The sequence below is a fragment of the Natator depressus genome, chromosome 5 (genome assembly GCF_965152275.1).
Source record: "Natator depressus isolate rNatDep1 chromosome 5, rNatDep2.hap1, whole genome shotgun sequence".
Lineage (NCBI taxonomy): Eukaryota > Metazoa > Chordata > Testudines > Cheloniidae > Natator > Natator depressus.
The window spans coordinates 87,072,517-87,091,336 of NC_134238.1; the positions used below are offsets into that span (position 1 = coordinate 87,072,517).

Sequence of the window (18,820 nt, forward strand, 5' to 3'; positions counted from 1 at the left end):
GTGTGCCTAAACTCTGATTTAGAGGAGACCAGAAACCCTCGTGGAGTGCTACTAGGATATAGCACCTTCAGATTTCCAGAGAGTTACAAAAGACTCTTGTAGTCTCTTTGATTACTTTATCTCAGGAAAGAAGAAACACATTCATTTTTGTTGTACAATGTGTGTGTGTTGAACTACACTTTAAGAAATACAGAGAATACCATTTTGTTTCTCTTGGAACTTATACTATGCTGCATATTGTTCTAGGCATGTTTTTCACTAATTTACTCAGTGAAATGTAAGACATTGTATTCAGCTCTGTATAGATAGGATCATCATAAGTTAAGGTGGCTGGCATGAAGCAACACTTGCGGGCATGGCCTGCCTTACCACCTTTACTACTCAAAAGGGCAAGGGAGAAGAAACTACTAATGAAGCAAGACTCCATTTCCATTTAATTGAATTCTCTACGTCATAACACCGAATTTATGAGATTGTGGGGATGAAGCTAATCCTAAAGTGTTTAAAACAAATAAGGTTGACAGAACATTCACTATAAGTAGAAAGCCTTTCAGAACAGTACAGATACAGTAACTCCCAGAAGGGGTAGCTCCTGTAATAGATTGTTTTCATTTTAATTTTCTGTTCACCTAGAAGGACCAAAAACTGCTTATCATTTCTTATTCAAGAAGTCCCCTGAAATCACTGGCCAGATATTCTGATTCACTGAGGTTATGCTCAGCAAAGCAAGAGTACATCACTAGAGCCGTGATTCTCTGCTTATATACCAGACCCGTGCAAGTTAGAGAAGCCTGAGGGCTGTCCTAATGTGTGCCAGCTGACAGTGGTCTTAAACGAGCTATGATGGTTGAGCACAGCCAGAATGTATCGTGCTCTGGCCTCTCCACATCTCTGCTCCCAACATGCACCCTGTGCTGGGACTGTGGAAGGAACAGCAAAGGAGACAGTTATCCTGGCTCTATACCCACTGCAGTCTCCCAACAGCCAGGGATAAATAGGCAGTATCTGCTCCCTTTGCACTACTGCCTGGGAGTAGTAATCAGCTTAGCTAAAAGATAAAGGATTATGTAACAAAATCAGAAAGCCATGAATGGGTTGATATACTATTTTCATAATTTTTGGCTGAACACGTACATCTCATTAGCCTATTCCAGTAGAATTCACTATCCATCATAAACTGATGAAAAGATCCCTTTCAGGCATATAGAATGTGTAAGATTTTATTGCTTGTTTGAGATAAGTGCTTTAAGGGACAAGTGTTAGGAAACTGGGCTCAAACTGCACATATAAAAAGCATTCATAGGTGTAAAATTTTACTGATAAAAATATGGCTTTCCGTATGGGTTCACTATGCACACATAAAATAACTCACATGCTATTGTTTTGCACACACAACTTAAGAGCCTAGTTTTTGAAAGTTTGTCTCTTAATGTGCACAGTAGAACAGAAATAAAGAATGCAGTGGTGCACTAGACTGTTAGGAACAATTTGTGGTTGCCCACTGCCCTTGGCTAGCCTGGGGATTTAAAACTATCACTCGCCAGGTTCAAATCTCAACGATCCCAGAAACGACAGGAGAGAGTGAAGAACAAAAATTAAGTGTTATGACCCATTTCTACTGTAGTAATCTTAACCCATAATGGATGCAGCTGACAGTAACACCAGGCAAGATCAATCAAGTTAATGCACAGTAACTTTACTACAAGCCTCTAAATACGTAGCTGAAGGCAGACACACAGTACAAATTAAATTCTCTTACATTGTAGAAACAAGGCAAATGTTAACATCTTGCATGCTATTGAACTCTCTCACTATCCTGACCCGGTCCTCTGACTTTGTATTTCCATCAAGTCTTTGGTAATCTAGCCCAGATGCCATACAGTATTGTTCCAGCACATCTAGCAACTGATAAAAAAAGATGGGGAGATAAGGCATTATTAGTATCTTTTAAAATAAGCACCATAACAACCACAAAGATTAGGTATCCCAAATACCATTTCTAATAGCCCACAGACCATTTGAGAATATAAACGTCTCTCTCTATTGGTATTTAACATCCTTATCCGCTTATTCTCTATGACACAATTGGTTTTGTACTGTGGCATTTAAAACCTTAATCTTTCACAGGTTTTTTAATTGAAAGCAACAAAAGATATAAAATTAAAGCAGAGATCTTGAACTGTCATTTACAGTAATCATCTATGTTGGCATGCTAAGTATTTAGTTAGATAATCCTGAGTTATAGTTTGCATCATTTCAGAAACCACATTAGTCACTAACAAGAATACCACATTTAAGGCTTTGGCTTCACTGCATTGTTAGCTTGATGGATACTTGAGTGTTGCTACTAACACATCTCCCAAAGCGTCTAGCTCAAGTTAAGTTGTGCGTTACTCTCAAGCTAGCTGGCCCATTGGAGGCTGTGGGTTGATGCTTCAGTGGTGCTGATGCTTGATGCCAACGCAGTGAGGACTCCACTACTCTGTGCTGCTAATACAAATATTCTGTGTAGCTCACAAGTTGTGTTGCACGCGAGCTAAGCTAGTGAGTAGGGCCCTACCAAACTCACAGCCATGAAAAATGCATCATGGACTGTGAAATCTTGTCTTTTGTGTGCTTTTACCCTCTGCTATACAGATTTCACAGGAGGGACCAGCGTTTCTCAAATTGGGAGTCCTGAGCCAAAAGGGAGTTGCTGGGGGATCGCAAGGTTATTTTGGGGGTGGGGTGGGGTGGTATTGCCAACCTTACTTCTGCACTGCCTTCAGAGCTGGGTGGCCAGAGAGCAGCAGCTGGTGACTAGGTGTCCAGCTCTGAAGGAAAGTAAGGGTGGCAAAACCATACCATGCCACCCTTACTTTTGTGCTGCTGCCTTAAGAGCTGGGTTGCCAGAGAGTGGGAGCTACTGATTCGTGGTCCAGCTCTGCCTTCAGAGTTGGGCTCCTGGCCAGCAGCTGCCACTCTCCAGCTGCCCAGCTCTGAAGGCAGCACCGCCACCAGCAGCAGTGCATAAGTAAGGGTAGCAGTACTGCAAGCCCCCCTATAATAACGGTGCGAAGGCCCCCACCACCATTTTTGGGTCAGGACCCCTACAATTATAACACTGTGAAATTTCAGATTTAAACAGCTGAAATCATGAAAATTACTATTTTAAAAATCCTCTGACCATGAAATTGACCAAAATGGACCGTGAATTTGGTAAGGCCCTATTAATGAGTGGAGACAACTTCAGCTAAGACTCCAGTGAAGACAAGCCCAAAGAAGAAAGGCGATTACTACATTTGTCCTTGCCACTGTCCTTGAGATAACATAAGGTTTCAAGATGTTTTCTTTAGTACTGCATATTGTCCATATCAACACTATTTCCCATAGTGCATGTGAGAAAGAAAATGTGGTTGAAAGCTGCTGCTGTCCCCTGTGCTTTATGCCTCAGGACTTATTGCTGAGGTCAGTCATAATGCAAGTCATATAGAGCTCACCTTGGTGGAAAAGGAGAAGAGAAGAACTTTATCTTTGTTTTTTCTGAAGTGATTTAAAAGCTGTTGAAGGACCTGGAAATGAACCACAGAGCAGCAATTAACTGACTTCATCCCAAGTACACCTTACATATACACACACTTACATTTTCTAACTTTAAAAAGAGTAAGCTGTAGTTTTGGTCTGTATTTCATACTATTTTCTAAGGAAAACGGGCACTAATGAGAGGCTTTGCAAGCCTAATACAGTTTCCTAGTATCATAAATGTCACTACAATAAAAGGAGATTCTAAATAAACACATACACACATGCACACACACTGTTAATAAACTCCTTCTCCGAACACATTCTGAAAGGGCAGTTTTAAAGTTGCCACACTAACAGAAGTTAAGTTCTAAAGGAGCTATTTGTATCTTTCAAGTTGCCTTTTAACAGAAGTTAGTCTACAAAGCTGTAACAAATACTACCTATCTACTGTTCTACCCTGGGTTTGGGTTTTTTGTTTTTAATTAATGAATCCATACATTCACTCTGAACAGAGCTAACCTTATTTAGTTTGCTGCACTACCTCTGAGTTCAAAACTTTTTGGAACTTGTCTTCTTAAAATAATCAGTCAGATGTATGCCCCTCCCTACTCCCCCTCTTTTCTGTTGCTTTGTTTACTGTAGGCCTCAGCTTCCCAGACTCTGCACAGACCTTGAAATGCCAATAATCCGCCCACACACAATGCTCTTCTGGTAGGGAAGCAAATAATCCAGAGACTTGCGTATAATAGTGATACAGTTATTTTCAAAAGAAGCATGTCCACATCTGGCAATGGCAGTTCAAGAGTACCATGCAGAAGCAATACACAAAGGGGAAAAGGAATTTTCTGCACCATGTCTGGAGCCTTCTCCCACAGGGCAATAAATATTTAAATTATTTTATTTATTCGGTGATAACTACTTAAACTGTTACATCTACACAAATTTCACTAAAAGTGTAACCACTCAAATAATAGAGGAATGCTTGTATTAATTTTACAGTTCTAGATAAAATCTTGAACACAAAATACTAATATCAGTCATAACATTTTCTGTATTGTAGTATCATTCAATTACTGGGTAAATAAGAGGCACAAATCATATAAAGTTGCATGTTTTCCATCTGTAACTATAATTTGTAAGTTGTACAATGGACAAAATGAGCTTTATTTTACTCAAAAAGTGTAAAATATACTGTGTTAAACGTTCTACATTTGTATTTCATGTAATTGCATTAAGAAAGGACAGAAAAATTAGCAGCATGTTTAAGCTGTAGAAGGAGTTTGTCTCCTGTAATATTATTATTAGAGTAATAAATATTGTCACGTAATTAATTCCCTATAGGAGACAGTGCAAACAAATACACCCAGTTTGTTTAAATAAAGTGAATCAATGTCATGTCTGCTTGGATTTTACGTATTCTGGAATATAATAGCACTAACTCTGACGAACAAAGAAAATTAAATGGTTTTGTGCTGAAGAGAAACAAAGTATATGTTCCCACACTGGAATACTATCCTAAAAGGTAGGTGTTTTGAAAAACACAAACTGGGTGAGCATACTCAAGCAAAAACATAATGTTACAATTAAAATATGGTTTTTCAATATGGTGAGCATGGATTTAACTCCCATCAGGATTATTAGAAGTCCTGCAGTGAAATCACTTTACACCATATTGATATTTACCTCTTAGATTTCAACTACAATTTATATTGTGTACAGCTGTCAATGCTGCTTTTGATGTTTTAAAGATAGAATCACAGGATCATAGGACTGGAAGGGACCTCAAGAAGTCATCTAGTCCAGTCCCCTGCATTCATGGCAGGAATAAGTAAAATACCGGCTTTTATAATTCATCCCTCACCCTAAACTAGGCCTAATTTTTTGTTTATATTTACATGGTACTCCCGCAGAGATACTTGCATTTTCCTACTTAAATAATGACGAAAATAAGAAGCCAGTAAAATCAATCTCTTAATCAGACGTGTATACTCCCAGGAGACATATACTTACTAAACAGAAGCTTTCAAAAAGTTGCAACTAATAAAAGTATTATAAAAGAAGTTCTAAAACTACATTTTATTTCTAGCAGCCAGATATTTAATATAATTTTTTATTTAAAAGTCATATACACAGTGAATATTGGTAGACTACTGTTACCCAAAATTTGAGGAAAACTGAAGGAGTAATCGGACAAGTGAAGGTTTTGGCCCATGTGATTATGGGCCAACTATTGCGTGACTCAGAGAGCTGAGTAACCATTCTGTTTCACCACTCCTGCTTCCCCTCCAAAAAGTCAATGATATTGTAGAATAATGCTCAAGAGCATGCAGTCTACAAGCACTGTACTTCAAAAGTGATGAGTCATTTGTCTTTTCATTACATAATTCTCACTTCACAACTGAGGTGTACTGGATTCTCACAACAATGCATATTGTCAGGCATTATTTCTTGCATGTTCAACTACACCAAATCTAAAAAAATGCTTTTGTATTACATTTATTGACAAAACAGTCTGAAGTGAAAACAGAATGCTATTAAAAAGGGGAGGGGGAGGGAGACTATTAAACAACCACACATGCAAGCAAATACCTTCCACCTCTTGTTATTCTACTACAAGAAAATCTTTAATAGCTACATTTCTGCAAGTTTTATAACATTTGGTCAAATTTATTTCCCCACTGATATGTTAATTTTTGTTTCATTACTGATTTTAAAAAAGTGTTTATAAAATATCTTCCAATTCTTAATTAATGGTGACCTCTCTCTGTGCATTTTTTAGGCTTCCCAAGAGACCAGAGATCCCCTGGATACCTTTTCTCTCATAATAAAAGCCCATCAGTATAGTAGATTTATAGTTCTTTTCAGAATGTAACACATATGGGACAATCAGACAATAATCTGATCAAGAAGAAAGTTCACAATATTATTTGAAGCAGCCTTGGCAAAACAATTTATCTCAAAATACTGTATATTTGAGGTCTAGAAGAACAGGAAGTATAGGTCTAATTTGTTATGATTATTCAGTTCACAGACAAAAGCTATCACCCAGGATCACATATTCAGAAAATTTCTTGAACCTATTCAGAATAGAAAACAGGTTAGCTAATCTGTTCTCAAAAAGATTAACCTTCAATGAAGTCTCCACTATTTTAAAAATATAGTACACCAGACATTAAAAAGGCATCTTGGCATTAAAAAATTACTGTCAAACATTTTTAACTTAATGAACTTAACACGAATGTTATTTTTCAGTTATGCCAATCTGACCCACTATAGCAATGAAGTCAGATACAGTATTGATGCATTTGAAAGTGTTTTTTATTTTTAGAACTAAAATAGCAACATTTAAAATATTAAACTTGCAAGGATAATAAAGTGAATTTCTATAATCCAGGTCAATTAAATTTTGTCATCTTCTACAGCAGAATTTCCAAGTTTGAAAGCTGAACCCTCACTTCTTGAAAATAAAACCAATCGCACAAGACCAACATATGTTATTAAAGGCCCACCCATCTTCATTTTTTATCCTCTATATATAGTCCCATCTCCCTCTTCCATTGGGATATGGATGGCATTACACCTTTTGGAAATGTTGTTCTACACTGAGATGCATTTCCTGAAGTGATATAAAATCTGAGGTCTCTTTAAGATAGGAAGTCGTTATTTTCCATTTAATCAGGTGTTTCATTCCACTGACCCTCAGATATACTTTTTTAAGCTTAGATATTGCAACCATGCGCTTAAGTGGGTTAAAATGAAAACAGTCATTAAGCAGGTTTCTGCAGTGACGTCAGATCATTACCATCAGAAACAACCAGGCATGATGGAGGACTGAATAACAGTAATCTACTGGGATCTCTTCAAAGCATGTTTTAGCAAAACCGCCCAATACGGTAGCAGTAAAACAAAACAAAGGAAAAATTCTATGAAGCAGTCAAGCAAAGGAAAAACTAACACAAGATCACTGTTTTTCCTATTTTCCCTCTAATGGCCAGAGGGGAAGAAAACTACTAGGTTTCAAGTGACTACTGCCAAAACGTGCTTGTACCCTATAGATCCAACTCCCCAGCTTGCCTTATGATACACTTTAAGAAAAGGGCACATTAAATATGCTTTATTTTACTAAGAAAAATTGAAGCCAAAAATGTAAGTTAAAACAGACAAAAATCACTCAAACTTTCTGACTGAGAGAACCAGTCAAAGTGAAGGGCAGATTTCCCACTCGGCAAAGGAATTATTTTCCAAGGGTAATCATAAAAAAAAAAAAAAAAAAAGAACTTTAAATGTAAGGATCCAAAGGAGCTTTTCAAGCTGATTATATCTTAAAGTAATGAATTCATGACTTTTGTCTGTGAAAGTAATCTTAAAATTAGGATTTCTTCAGTCAGGTTCTAAAGAAGGAATATTTGATCCACATCTCTCAGAGAAGTGTCATTTTTTTCAACATAAATGGAAGTTTCACCAGGTGCCAGACAGATAAGTGGTATCATTCTTGTTATTAGTCATAAAATATATTCCACTCTTCTTTTAATGAGGTTCTTCACATTCAAGTGAGTTTACAAGAATATCTGCTTGTTTTGGAAGTCCGATTTCTGTAGTTACCTACTTTCTGAATAGAAAGATTCCTTCTTAAATTTCTTTTAAATTTTCACAGTAAATATTCTGGTTATTTGTTTTCCTCTGATGATATTGGAAACACCAGCTGCCTATCACCAACTCAAACCCAACATCACTATCACATCTCTGCAATAAATGATAAGGTCAAAAACTCCTGTATACTAATGTTGTCTTTTGAGATTCTAATTATATGAATATTAAATCGTCTATTAATATTTGAAATCTTCAGTTCTGTTGACTCAAAAAGAAACAATGGCTTTTCAAACTAGCTACTTCTCTTTCAAATCAGTGTTGTGGTCCTCGGTTTCACAAATTCCTCATGGAACATTATACATTTTATTAAATGTATTTTATTTCATATTTATTACAATATTAGTAATTTAAGATCTTTAATGTAAAAGAATACTATGAGAACTTTTAATATCTGTAAGAATCATAGTTTTAATGGAACTGCCCTTCTCCTTAGTTTGAAGGGGATTAGAAAGCAAACCTAATTTTCATCGAAGGCTTGAAGTTTCTTAGTAGCCAAAATAAAAATCTTTCAAGTCCTTTCCAACCTATAAATCTTTAATTAGCCATCTTGTCCCGATCTCAGTCTTTTATGTTATGCAGTGTTCTTGGTACTTTGAAAAAAAGTAGTTTTCCTGCTGAAATGAAAGAGGGGCAGAGCATGTCACGATTCCAATATATTTTTAAAAATTAATTCTCTTTTCTTTACATTTTTACTCACATTAATGAAATCAAGTGTACACACAATATTGCAGGCTACATTAATTGAAACCTAATTTCTCATACTGTATGGACTCCAAACTGAAGACTAACATAGGATGTGCTAAAAGTTCATTTATGATTTGATCTTCACTTTTATTTTATTAAACTCAGTTTCTAAATAAATAAATGCCTTGTGGTCCAACCAAGATACAATTCACACATAAATAAGCAATAAGACTCTCACTGAAATGGGTTTTCTACTGTTATGATGCATTAGTGGAGAAAAACAGGAATGAGAAAGTCAAGTAAACTAAGGATCATTCCATAAAAACAGTATTTTCAATAAATAATCTTTCCCTTCTACTATGTGTGCAAGTGGATTTGTTACTCAAGAAAGTAAGGGACTTTCAGGAATGGACCACCTAGAAAGATGGCTTATGTAAACTTACACACACAAACACACACACACACACACTTATCACAACGCAACTCAATTCCACTTGGTGGGATAAATGGGAGGTTTGACAATGTTACAATGTGGTCAGATTGAAATATCAGAGATTAGAATGAGAACAGAATAATTTTTTATTTGCATCTTAAGTGAGTGTGAATTAAATTCCACACTTGAAAGCTAATACACAAATCCACTGCATAATCTAACCACCTATATTTAATTGGCTATTATATTACTACTTTCTTTTCAAGTATTGCCCAAAATTTATAATGACAAAATATTCATCCACAATATAAAGCTATTTCAGGGAAAAGGTTAGCAATCATTTGAGATGCTCAGATTATCATGTTAAAAACGGGAATTAGGGGGCTTGAAAACACAATGTGGTTATGCTCTAGGCTCTTCCTTCTGTAAACCTGGCTTCAAATCCTGAATTTGTTCATAAGTGAAAATAAATTCCATGACATCACCCCCATCCCCAGATTTTGGCACAACTACGAGTCTCTGCTAAATAGAGGTTCAGGACTAAAATGTTACAAAACAGGTGTGAAGAATTGTGAGGGGAATATTATACAGGATCTACTTGCAGCATGTTCTGTTCCCTGCTATTAATCATTCTCTTCCAGAATTAGCATTCCAGACTATTGTCATTGCATTGTTTTATCATTAATATCATTTATCATTAATATTGCTAGGAGCACTAAAGTGTGACATACTTCCCTCATTCCCTCTAATATACAGTAATATACAGTACTATCCTATCTTGAAAGCATTGAGACTAGGCACTTCTCTTGCCATGCCAAACTGACATTCTAGAAACATGACAGGAGAAAAACCTGCTTTAAAAATAGCAAAAAAGATTTAGACAGCTCAGCAACAGCAAAAATTACCTCATCTCATTTTGACACTCTTAAAAGCAAACATTTATAGTAGATCAAATTGGTTCACAGCCATACTTGAGAAAAGCAGCTACACCCACTACACATCTACTTCCATAGATAACAGAAAAGCCCAATATTTATTAGAACCAGAGTTCATGACTCCCAGGATTCTGAATGCTACCTAATTCACTAGGATCTATTCTTCCATTAACACTCAGCGCAAGAAAAGACCTCCTTAATATTTATGCCAAAGAGTGAATTAGTTTTTGCCCAGCACCTTTACTGAATACCTCAAACAAATCTACATAAATCCTATGTATAGTACTCAAAATATAATAATGATCTCTTTCAAGCTACTTTCCATTTCATCTGAACATTTAAACCTAAAGTTTTAGAATGAATGCTGTTCAGGACATACTGTTCTACTATGCTACTGCATATCTATATAGGCAAACTAATGTGAATTGAAAATTAGCTAAAAGATTGTAAAAGGAGAGGTTACTCATCCTGTGAAGTAACTAGTTTTTCGGGATGTGTCTTGCTACGGATGCTCCACTTGAAGTACACATGCACCACATGTGCCTTTGATCGGAGATCTTAGTTAACAGTGCCCATTCAGCTGCACACGCACTCTACTCTGCCTCATGCTCTGCTCTGGCCACACAGAACTACACGGGCAAACCACCCTCAGTTTCTTCTCCATCACAAAGCTCCATAGCAGAGAACTCTGAAGCAAAAAGGAAAATGATGGAGCATCCATCAGGACACACATCTCAAAGAACTACAGTTAATGTACAGGCAGAATAACCTCTCCTTCTTTGAGTACTATTCCTATGGGTGCTCCACTTCAGCTAGAACTGAGCAGCACACTCTAAGGAGTGGGGGGGCTGCTGAATTGGATCCAAGATCGAAGACAGTAGAGTAGAACCAAACACAGCATCAGAAGCTGAGTCATGAATTACTGCATAATGTTCAGAAAAGGTGTGCACGGAGGCCCAAGTTGAAGCTCCACAGATCTCAGCAATGGAAACATTCTTAAGAAAGGTTTCAGAGTAGGAGTACTTGTGGCACCTTAGAGACTAACCAATTTATTTGAAAGGCTACTGAAGCAGAAAGAGATCTTATTGAATGGATCAGTACTCTAGAAGGAGGTTTGAGACCATGAGACTGATAACAAAAAGGTAATGCAGCCTGAAATCCATCTAGAGAATCTTTGTTTGGAAACTGGATATCCCTTAAATCTGTCCGCAGTAGACACAAACAACCTGGAAGATTTTCTAACTGGCTTAGTCCTGTCCAAGTAAAAGGCTAATGCCCACCTGAGTGTATGTATTACCATATCCTTATTATTCAGGTGTGGTTTAGGGGAAAAAACTACAAGAGGAACAGACTGGCTGATGTGGAAGTCAAACAACACCTTCAATAAGAATTTAGGATGTGGTCACAATGTGGCCTTGTCCCCGAAGAATAATGTGAAGGGGGGATATGCCATCAGAGCCCCTATCTCCCCAGGTCTTCAAAATAACTAATGGCTACCATGAAGCCGTTTTCATAGATATGTCAAGTAGAGAAGAGGTCACTGTTGGCTCAAAGGGATGTCCCATAAGGCAGCTAAGCACCAAGCTGAGGTCCCAAACCAGAGCAGGATTTTTGACTTGTATAAAGAGATTCCTCAACCCCTTGAGAAACCTCATCATCATCAGATGTGCAAACACCGAAAAGCCCTCCACTGGGAAATGGAAAGCCATAATGGCTGCCAAATGTATCCTAATGGAACTCAAAGACAAACCTATCTTCTTCAGTTCCAGGATACAAACTAGTATATCAGCCTGAAAATGACACAGGTGAAAGGTCACACCACTGGCTGAATCTCATCCTCTTCTGTTGGTAAGCATTATGGGTACACTGCTTTCTACTACATAACAAATAAATACTCTTCTTACGTCCTCAGAACAGGCTGTTTCTAGTCCCGTTAACCATCAATCAGCCATGGTTTGAGCTGAAGAACCCTAAGGTTGGGGTGAAGAACTTGACCAGTAACCTCAGACAGAAGATGAGGGATGATCTGGAGAGTGATTGGTTGACAAGCAGCCATTGGATGAGGTAAGGAAATGATGTCTGTCTTGGTCAGAACCACCACAATAACTCTGGCCTTGTCCTTCCTTATCTTGATCAACACCTTGGATATTAGAGGAGTTGGAGGAAATACATACAAATCCAACATCCAATGAAGGAAAAAGGCATTTCCCAAGAAATTGCAGCCCAGTCCTCCTCTCAAGCAGAACTGGAAGCACTTCCTGTTTCTGGCCATGATGAACAGATCTATCCGCGAGATGCCCCAACACTTAAATATGTGATGGCTTACAATTACAAATGGCTTACACCTCCCATTTGTGATTCTGAGAGAGGTCTCCACGGAGGGCATCTGCCGTGATGTTCCGAATGCCTGGTAAGTAAGCTGCTGAGATTTTGTATGCACCAATTCCAGAGTCTTGACTGCTTCAGCACAGAGGAAGGGTGATCTCACTCCCCTTTGACTGTCGATATAAAACATGCATGATATATTGTTGGTCACTATTTTCATATGTTTGCTCCGATCAATGGCATAAAATGGAGACAGGCATTCCTGACTGCTCTGAGTTCCAGGAAGTTGATGTGTAGAGTAGTCTTCCGAGATGACCACCTGTCCTGAGTTGCGTGAGTGTTGAGATGTGCCCCCATCCCAACTGGGATGCTTCTGTTATTATCACCATTAAAGACATTGAGCAAAGGGGACTTCTGTTCAAATACTGTGAGGGTCTTTTCACCACTTGATGGACTTCTTCATGACAGAAGGAACCGAGAGTAGTTTGTTCAAGCTGTGTTTGCTTGGTGAATAAACAAGCCACCCCTAAAGGCAGTGCAGGTGCAACCTCATGTGGCTTATTACAAAAGTAACACCTGCCATATGTCCTAATAATTGGAGACAGTTTTTGACTGATGTCTGGGAATTGATTTGGACAGTAGTGACTAAATTCGATAGGGTTGTAAACCTGTGAGTAGGAAGGTAGGGTTTGGCCGCTACCGTATCAAGATAAGCTTCTATAAACTCCAATCTTTGCACCAGGGTCAAGGGGGACATCGAAATAACAGTGGCCACTCAGAAGGTCAGAACGAGGTCTCACTTTAGGAGCATCCCTTTTACTGCCAATTGTCGAGATATGGGAACATAAGGATTTCTTTTCTGAGAAGGTAAGCTGCTATCACTGACAGAACCATCAAAAACACTCTGTGAGCAGAAGACAGACCAAACAGAAGCAGTCTGTGTTGAAAGTAGTTTTGACACAGAGTAAAACATAAGAAATTTCTGTGGGAAGGGTGAACTGCTAGATGGAAATATGCATCTTGTAGGTGAAGAGCAGAGAACCAATTCGCTGGGTCCAATGATGTTATTATTGCTGCAAGTGTTACCATTTTGAATTGCTGTATCTTCATGAGCCAGTTTAGGAGCCTTAGATCTAGAATGGGTCTCTACCCACTGTTCTTTTCTGAAACCAGTAAGTACCTGGAATAAAACACCTTCCTGTGTGTTGTACAAGAACTAGTTCAATAGTATCTACGTTCAGGAAGAAGTCTATTTCCTGTTCTAGAAGATGCTTGTGAGAGGGAAAATGCCTGAAGAGGGACAGAGGGAATTGGAGGGAGGAGGGAGAGAAGTAAAGCAGATGGAGTATCCTGCTGATATGATCTCCAAAACCCATTTGTCCATAGCAATATGCTCAAAAGCTTGTCTGGAGTGAGGAAGGCAGTTCCCAAAGCAGCGAAGGCACGTGAACCATTGAATCTGGTAAGGAGTAAGGGAGAGAACTCAGAACATTGACTACTCCATCAAACTTTGTGTTTCAATGAAGGTTGAGAGATCGATGCCTGTACAGCAGACAGACTCTTCTTCTGGAACATCTGCCTCACTCGTTGGATTTCATAAGGGCTCTAGAAGCAGGAGACAGGACAAGATTTCTGCATTGTCTGAGACTTACTAACTGTCCGTTTATGAGCAGCTGTGTAAATTCCTAGAGAAAGCAGAGCGGCCCTGGAATCTTTTAAAGTATGTACAGACTCGACGGTATTCTTCACAAACAATTTTAATCTGTTGAAGGGAAGGTCCTCAACTGTATTCTGGACCTCTTTTGGAAATCTTGAGAGTTGAAGCCAGGAGGCCTTTCTCATGACACCCACAGTAGAAACAGAGCGAGCAGCTGTTTCAGGGGCATCCAGAGAGGCCTTCAGAGATATTCTGGCAAGAAGGTGACCCTTTGTAATGGACTGCCTGAAACTGGTCCCTCTGCCCTGGTGGTAAATGCTCAACAAATGAATTGAGTAGTAGCTGTGATTATATTTCAATAGTTGGTGATCCTAAACTGCAGAGTCACAGATGAATATGATCTGCAACAAAATAAAACAAGACACTTCTGATCTTTGTCGTATGGCATTGATTTAACACAGTGCTGCCTTCTACGTTCATTTATAGCCTCGATAACTAGGGAGGAGTTGGGAGAGAGATGAGGAAATAGAAATTCCGAGTCTTTAGATTGGACATAAAATTTCTTATCAGCCCTTTTACAGGTGGGTAGAATTGTCACTGGGTTATACCAGATTACTTCTTGCAGGATCCAGCAGAGCCTCATTAATAGGTAGTAAAATTTGGGTAGATGACGTTGTATGCAGAATATCTAGCAGTTTATGTCGTGACGCCTTAATCTCCTCAAGTGGTATTTGTAATGGGTCTGCTATGCTTTTAACAAGGTCCTGGAACTGTCTGAAAATCATCAGCCAGGGATGGTGGAGGAGGCATGACTGCTTCATCTGGGGATGAAGAAGAGATATTGGTTAGCAGGGTGATCTCTGTCTGTTCTCACCTCCTGCTCCTCCAAAGTCTCTTCTTGTGGGTCAGGCCTTCCAGAGGGAGAGGAATGCGGGGATGGGGAGGAATTTTCTACTTCTGTGAGCAATGAGTGATACTAAGGGCCCTAGAGAATTGTTGGCGGTATGCTGCTCATGGATTCAGTACAGCCATTGAGGGGGTCAATATGGAATAGGTGGGGGCACCCATGAGTGCCATCAGACCATCAGGATGGAGCTTGAGGGTGTCTTTCTCAAATAGGTTCCATCTTCCTAGAAGTCTCCAGAAAAATATTTGTCTGATAGTGAGGACTGGAGCCCTGAAGCAACATTTGAGAAGTCAATGAAAAATCCCCATTATCATCATCTTCAACATGACTTTGTAGAAGTGGAGCACTGGTAGAAAAAGATGGTGATGCCATCAGTACTAGGTGAATATCTGGACACGTAGAGGTCTCTATCAAAGGGGTGTCACTGTGACATCTCATGAAAATTTAACTCCTGTGGTACTGACCGAGGTGGCAGCCATGACTGTGGCAGAGGAACTGGACAGTACTGCAGGCTTTATGTGCTCCAAGGCGTGTGTCCACAAAATGACACTCTGATCTTCTGCAGTGCTGCAATGGTAGGTACCGAGAGCCTGGCTTATTCTATTGGTACCGACTTAGAAGAGGTAGTCTTCTTCTCCTTGTTGCCTCGATCCCCTGACAATGTTAATGAACTTCTGGAGCTGGAATCCTTACATTCTTTGGGGTTAGTGCTGCTTACAGTACCTGAGGACCTGCAGCTTTGTGGGTACTGAGTCAGGAACTGGAGGAGGGGCAGGGGGTAGAGGGGAGATACCAAAGTAGCAGCCTCAATCTGTGACCACAGTTTCTTTGAGAGTTTCCCTACCTGGGAACCGAGCTCTGTTCTCTAATGACTTTTTGAGAGTATTCGAGTTTTCCTCTTAGAAGCACTAAGGGAAAGTTTTGTGGAAATGGTTTAAGAGCTCTATTTGCTCAGAGACAGGTGTATGGCAGGGCAGGGGTGTCTCCGTGGCTTGGGTCAGAAGCCAAATGGAGGGAGCTGTTCATCATGAGGAGATGCAATTTAATCTCCCAGTTCTTTCTGGTTCCTGATTTTAACGCCAGACAAAAATTACACTTCCCCCAAAAGTGAGACTCCCCAAAGCATGCAAATGGATGCACCGGGAGTGGCCCCTGGCACGAAGGATAGACTCCTGGCATGAAAGGCAACATTTAAAACTGAGAGAGACAGGCATACCCTTCTAGAAATCTAAAGTTCCCCACATGAGAAAAAACCTGAAAGGACAACGGTCCTTACTACTTTTAACTATTATTAACCAACACTACTACAACTAACTAAGCTAAGTGAAACCATGGGGGGAGAGAAACTACAGTGGAGGAAAGCTCAACTCAGACACACCTGATGCTCCATCTCAGGCAAAATCATTGAGAAGGAACTGAGGGCAGTTCGCCCACACAGATGTATATACCCATGGTAAAGAGCACAAGGCTGAGCAGAGCATATGCGCAGGTCGAACAGGCACTGCTACCTAAAATCTCCAATGCACAGGGCACCCCCACCCCTCCCCCGAAACGGAGCACCCGTAGTGACACTACCTGAAGAAAAACAAAAGGTAATAGATTACAATTATCAAGTCAGGAAGATATACCTAGAGGGGTACCCTCAGGATCAGTGTTAGAATTAATTTAATCATCTGAAAGAGGTATTAATCAGCATGCTAAAGAACTCCAGAGTTGATATTAAAATGAAAGGAGATGGGAACCCCAACAAGCCCAGAGAAATTAGAAACATATAGAAAACAAAATGAGATTCAACTTAGAAAAATTTAAGCAATCTGGAAAAAAAATAATCTGAAAACAATGTTGCTCAAACAAAAGGAGAACCCTGGGAAGCAGTAATGCTAAAGAGAACTAAGGATGATAGTTAAAACAAATTTAATATGACTTTGCAGTATATATAGCTGCAAAAAGGCCAATGCATTTATGGATTGCACAGGCAAGTACATCAAGGGGAGGGTGGTAGTGGTCCTTCTCTATGTGACTCTAGTTAGATAAGACATCAGTCCAATTCTGGGCAATACATTTTCAGAAAGATTCCAAAAAAGAGTAACTCAAGCAACCAGGAGACTAAAAAAACTGACTGATGAGGAAAGGTCTTAAGAGCTAAATATATATAGCTAGGGTAAGAGAAGGCAATAGGCAGGAGACCTAAATGGATATAAATCCATTATATTTAAAGACTGAACACTAGAAGTGGTGACATTATTTATGAAGATATAACTAGCAACTATAGTTATGAATAATGGAATGAAAAGTAAAAATTTAGACTCCTATTGGGGTGCAGGGAAGCTTCCAGACTACAGAGTCTTCCAAGAGAAGTACTGGATACACCATTGCAAAGAACCAGAATGGACAAAGCACTAGAAAATGTTTTAATCAGGAATAACCCTTCATTGCCAGGGAATAGTATTGTGATCTAGGTCTTTTAAATCTGTAACTTTCATGATCAAGGTACAAGGATTAGTTATAAAGTGGTTAGATAAATGGTAGATGCAGATTTTCTAACACATCTATACTACAAACTCCAAAATTATGTAACACTGTTTTTTCCAAATATGTTTACCTTCATTTTCCCACTGTACTTTGGATCAGAAATTGTTTCAAAGGCTGCATCTTTGCTCAGCTGTACAAAATCTGGAAACTCGGAAAATACCTGGTTGCATACCCTTTTGATATGTTCTTCCTGTAAAAAAAAAAAAAGGGGGGGGGGGGCAGAAAATGTGATCACCACAAACGAAAAATGGAGTTCAGTATTAGAGATAATTTGGTCCAGCATTAATCTGTGAAAGAGTGAAATAGGCTAAAAGAGCACATTCTTGATGATGCTGGAATTAGTAGTAAATTTATAAAAGTGCTCAGTACAAAAGCATCTGACAACAATAAGAAAAAAATTGAGGTTTTAGCTTAAAGGATAAGAGGCTACATGGTTAAATATGAGAATTCTAGTAACTAGAGTCTGCCCAAAACACAAGATAGTCCTCTCTCCCATATTAAGGAAAATAAAAGTGCATTGCCTCACTTGGAAAAATACCAATGGTGGACTTCGGCATATATTAAAGAGAGCATTGCAAAATTTTCATTCCCTAATGGAGAAGTTCCCAAACCTCTCAAGATTATGAGGATCATTAATTTTCTGATCTCAAGTACCACAATGGAAGATATGGCAGCAGACTGGCTCGCAAACCCTCTCCCCCCCCTTTCTTTTTAGACTTTATTATTTGTTTAGTACAAACAAAGCTGGAGCTGGTCAAAACACAAATATCCTGTCCCAAAGAATTTACAATCTAAAGGACAGACAAGAAGACATTGAGAAATACAGAGGGAAGATTAAGAAAGGTTTTTAAATCAGTATTACTACAAGTATAACTTCACTTCTTGCTGGCTCCAAAGAAGAGTTGATTCCTTAGGAACAATATCAGTAAGGAGAGGGCAAACAGATTGGGAGGTCGATTTCAGGGGGGGGGGAGCAATGGGCAGGAATGGGAGGAGATGACAATAGAGCATTAAGACTGATCCTGAGATACTGAGTTCAATGAGAGTGAGGGTGCTAGGTAGCTTGCAGGGCCAGGCTCAAAAATACTGACTGATGGAACTAGAGCCCAAGTATCTTCGATTTTCCAGTTTGCTTACTGGCACTAATTGTCAACATTTTAAATCAGTCTTTTGTGTACAGATGTAATCAGACA

At 39.0% G+C, this 18,820-nt stretch overlaps 1 protein-coding gene across 3 annotated transcripts in view; it reads right to left on the reverse strand.

Annotated features, from left to right (window-relative positions):
- ERCC6L2 (ERCC excision repair 6 like 2) overlaps positions 1–18,820 on the reverse strand; it is a 102,443-nt gene that overhangs the window by 49,654 nt on the left and 33,969 nt on the right. For all 3 annotated transcript variants that reach the window (XM_074953146.1, XM_074953145.1, XM_074953147.1), the window contains exons 11-13: positions 17,698–17,817; positions 3,480–3,551; positions 1,760–1,905 (exon numbers count right to left, since the gene is read on the reverse strand). In XM_074953146.1, the coding sequence (XP_074809247.1) occupies positions 1,760–1,905; positions 3,480–3,551; positions 17,698–17,817 (338 nt within the window). The remainder of the gene's footprint in view (positions 1–1,759; positions 1,906–3,479; positions 3,552–17,697; positions 17,818–18,820) is intronic.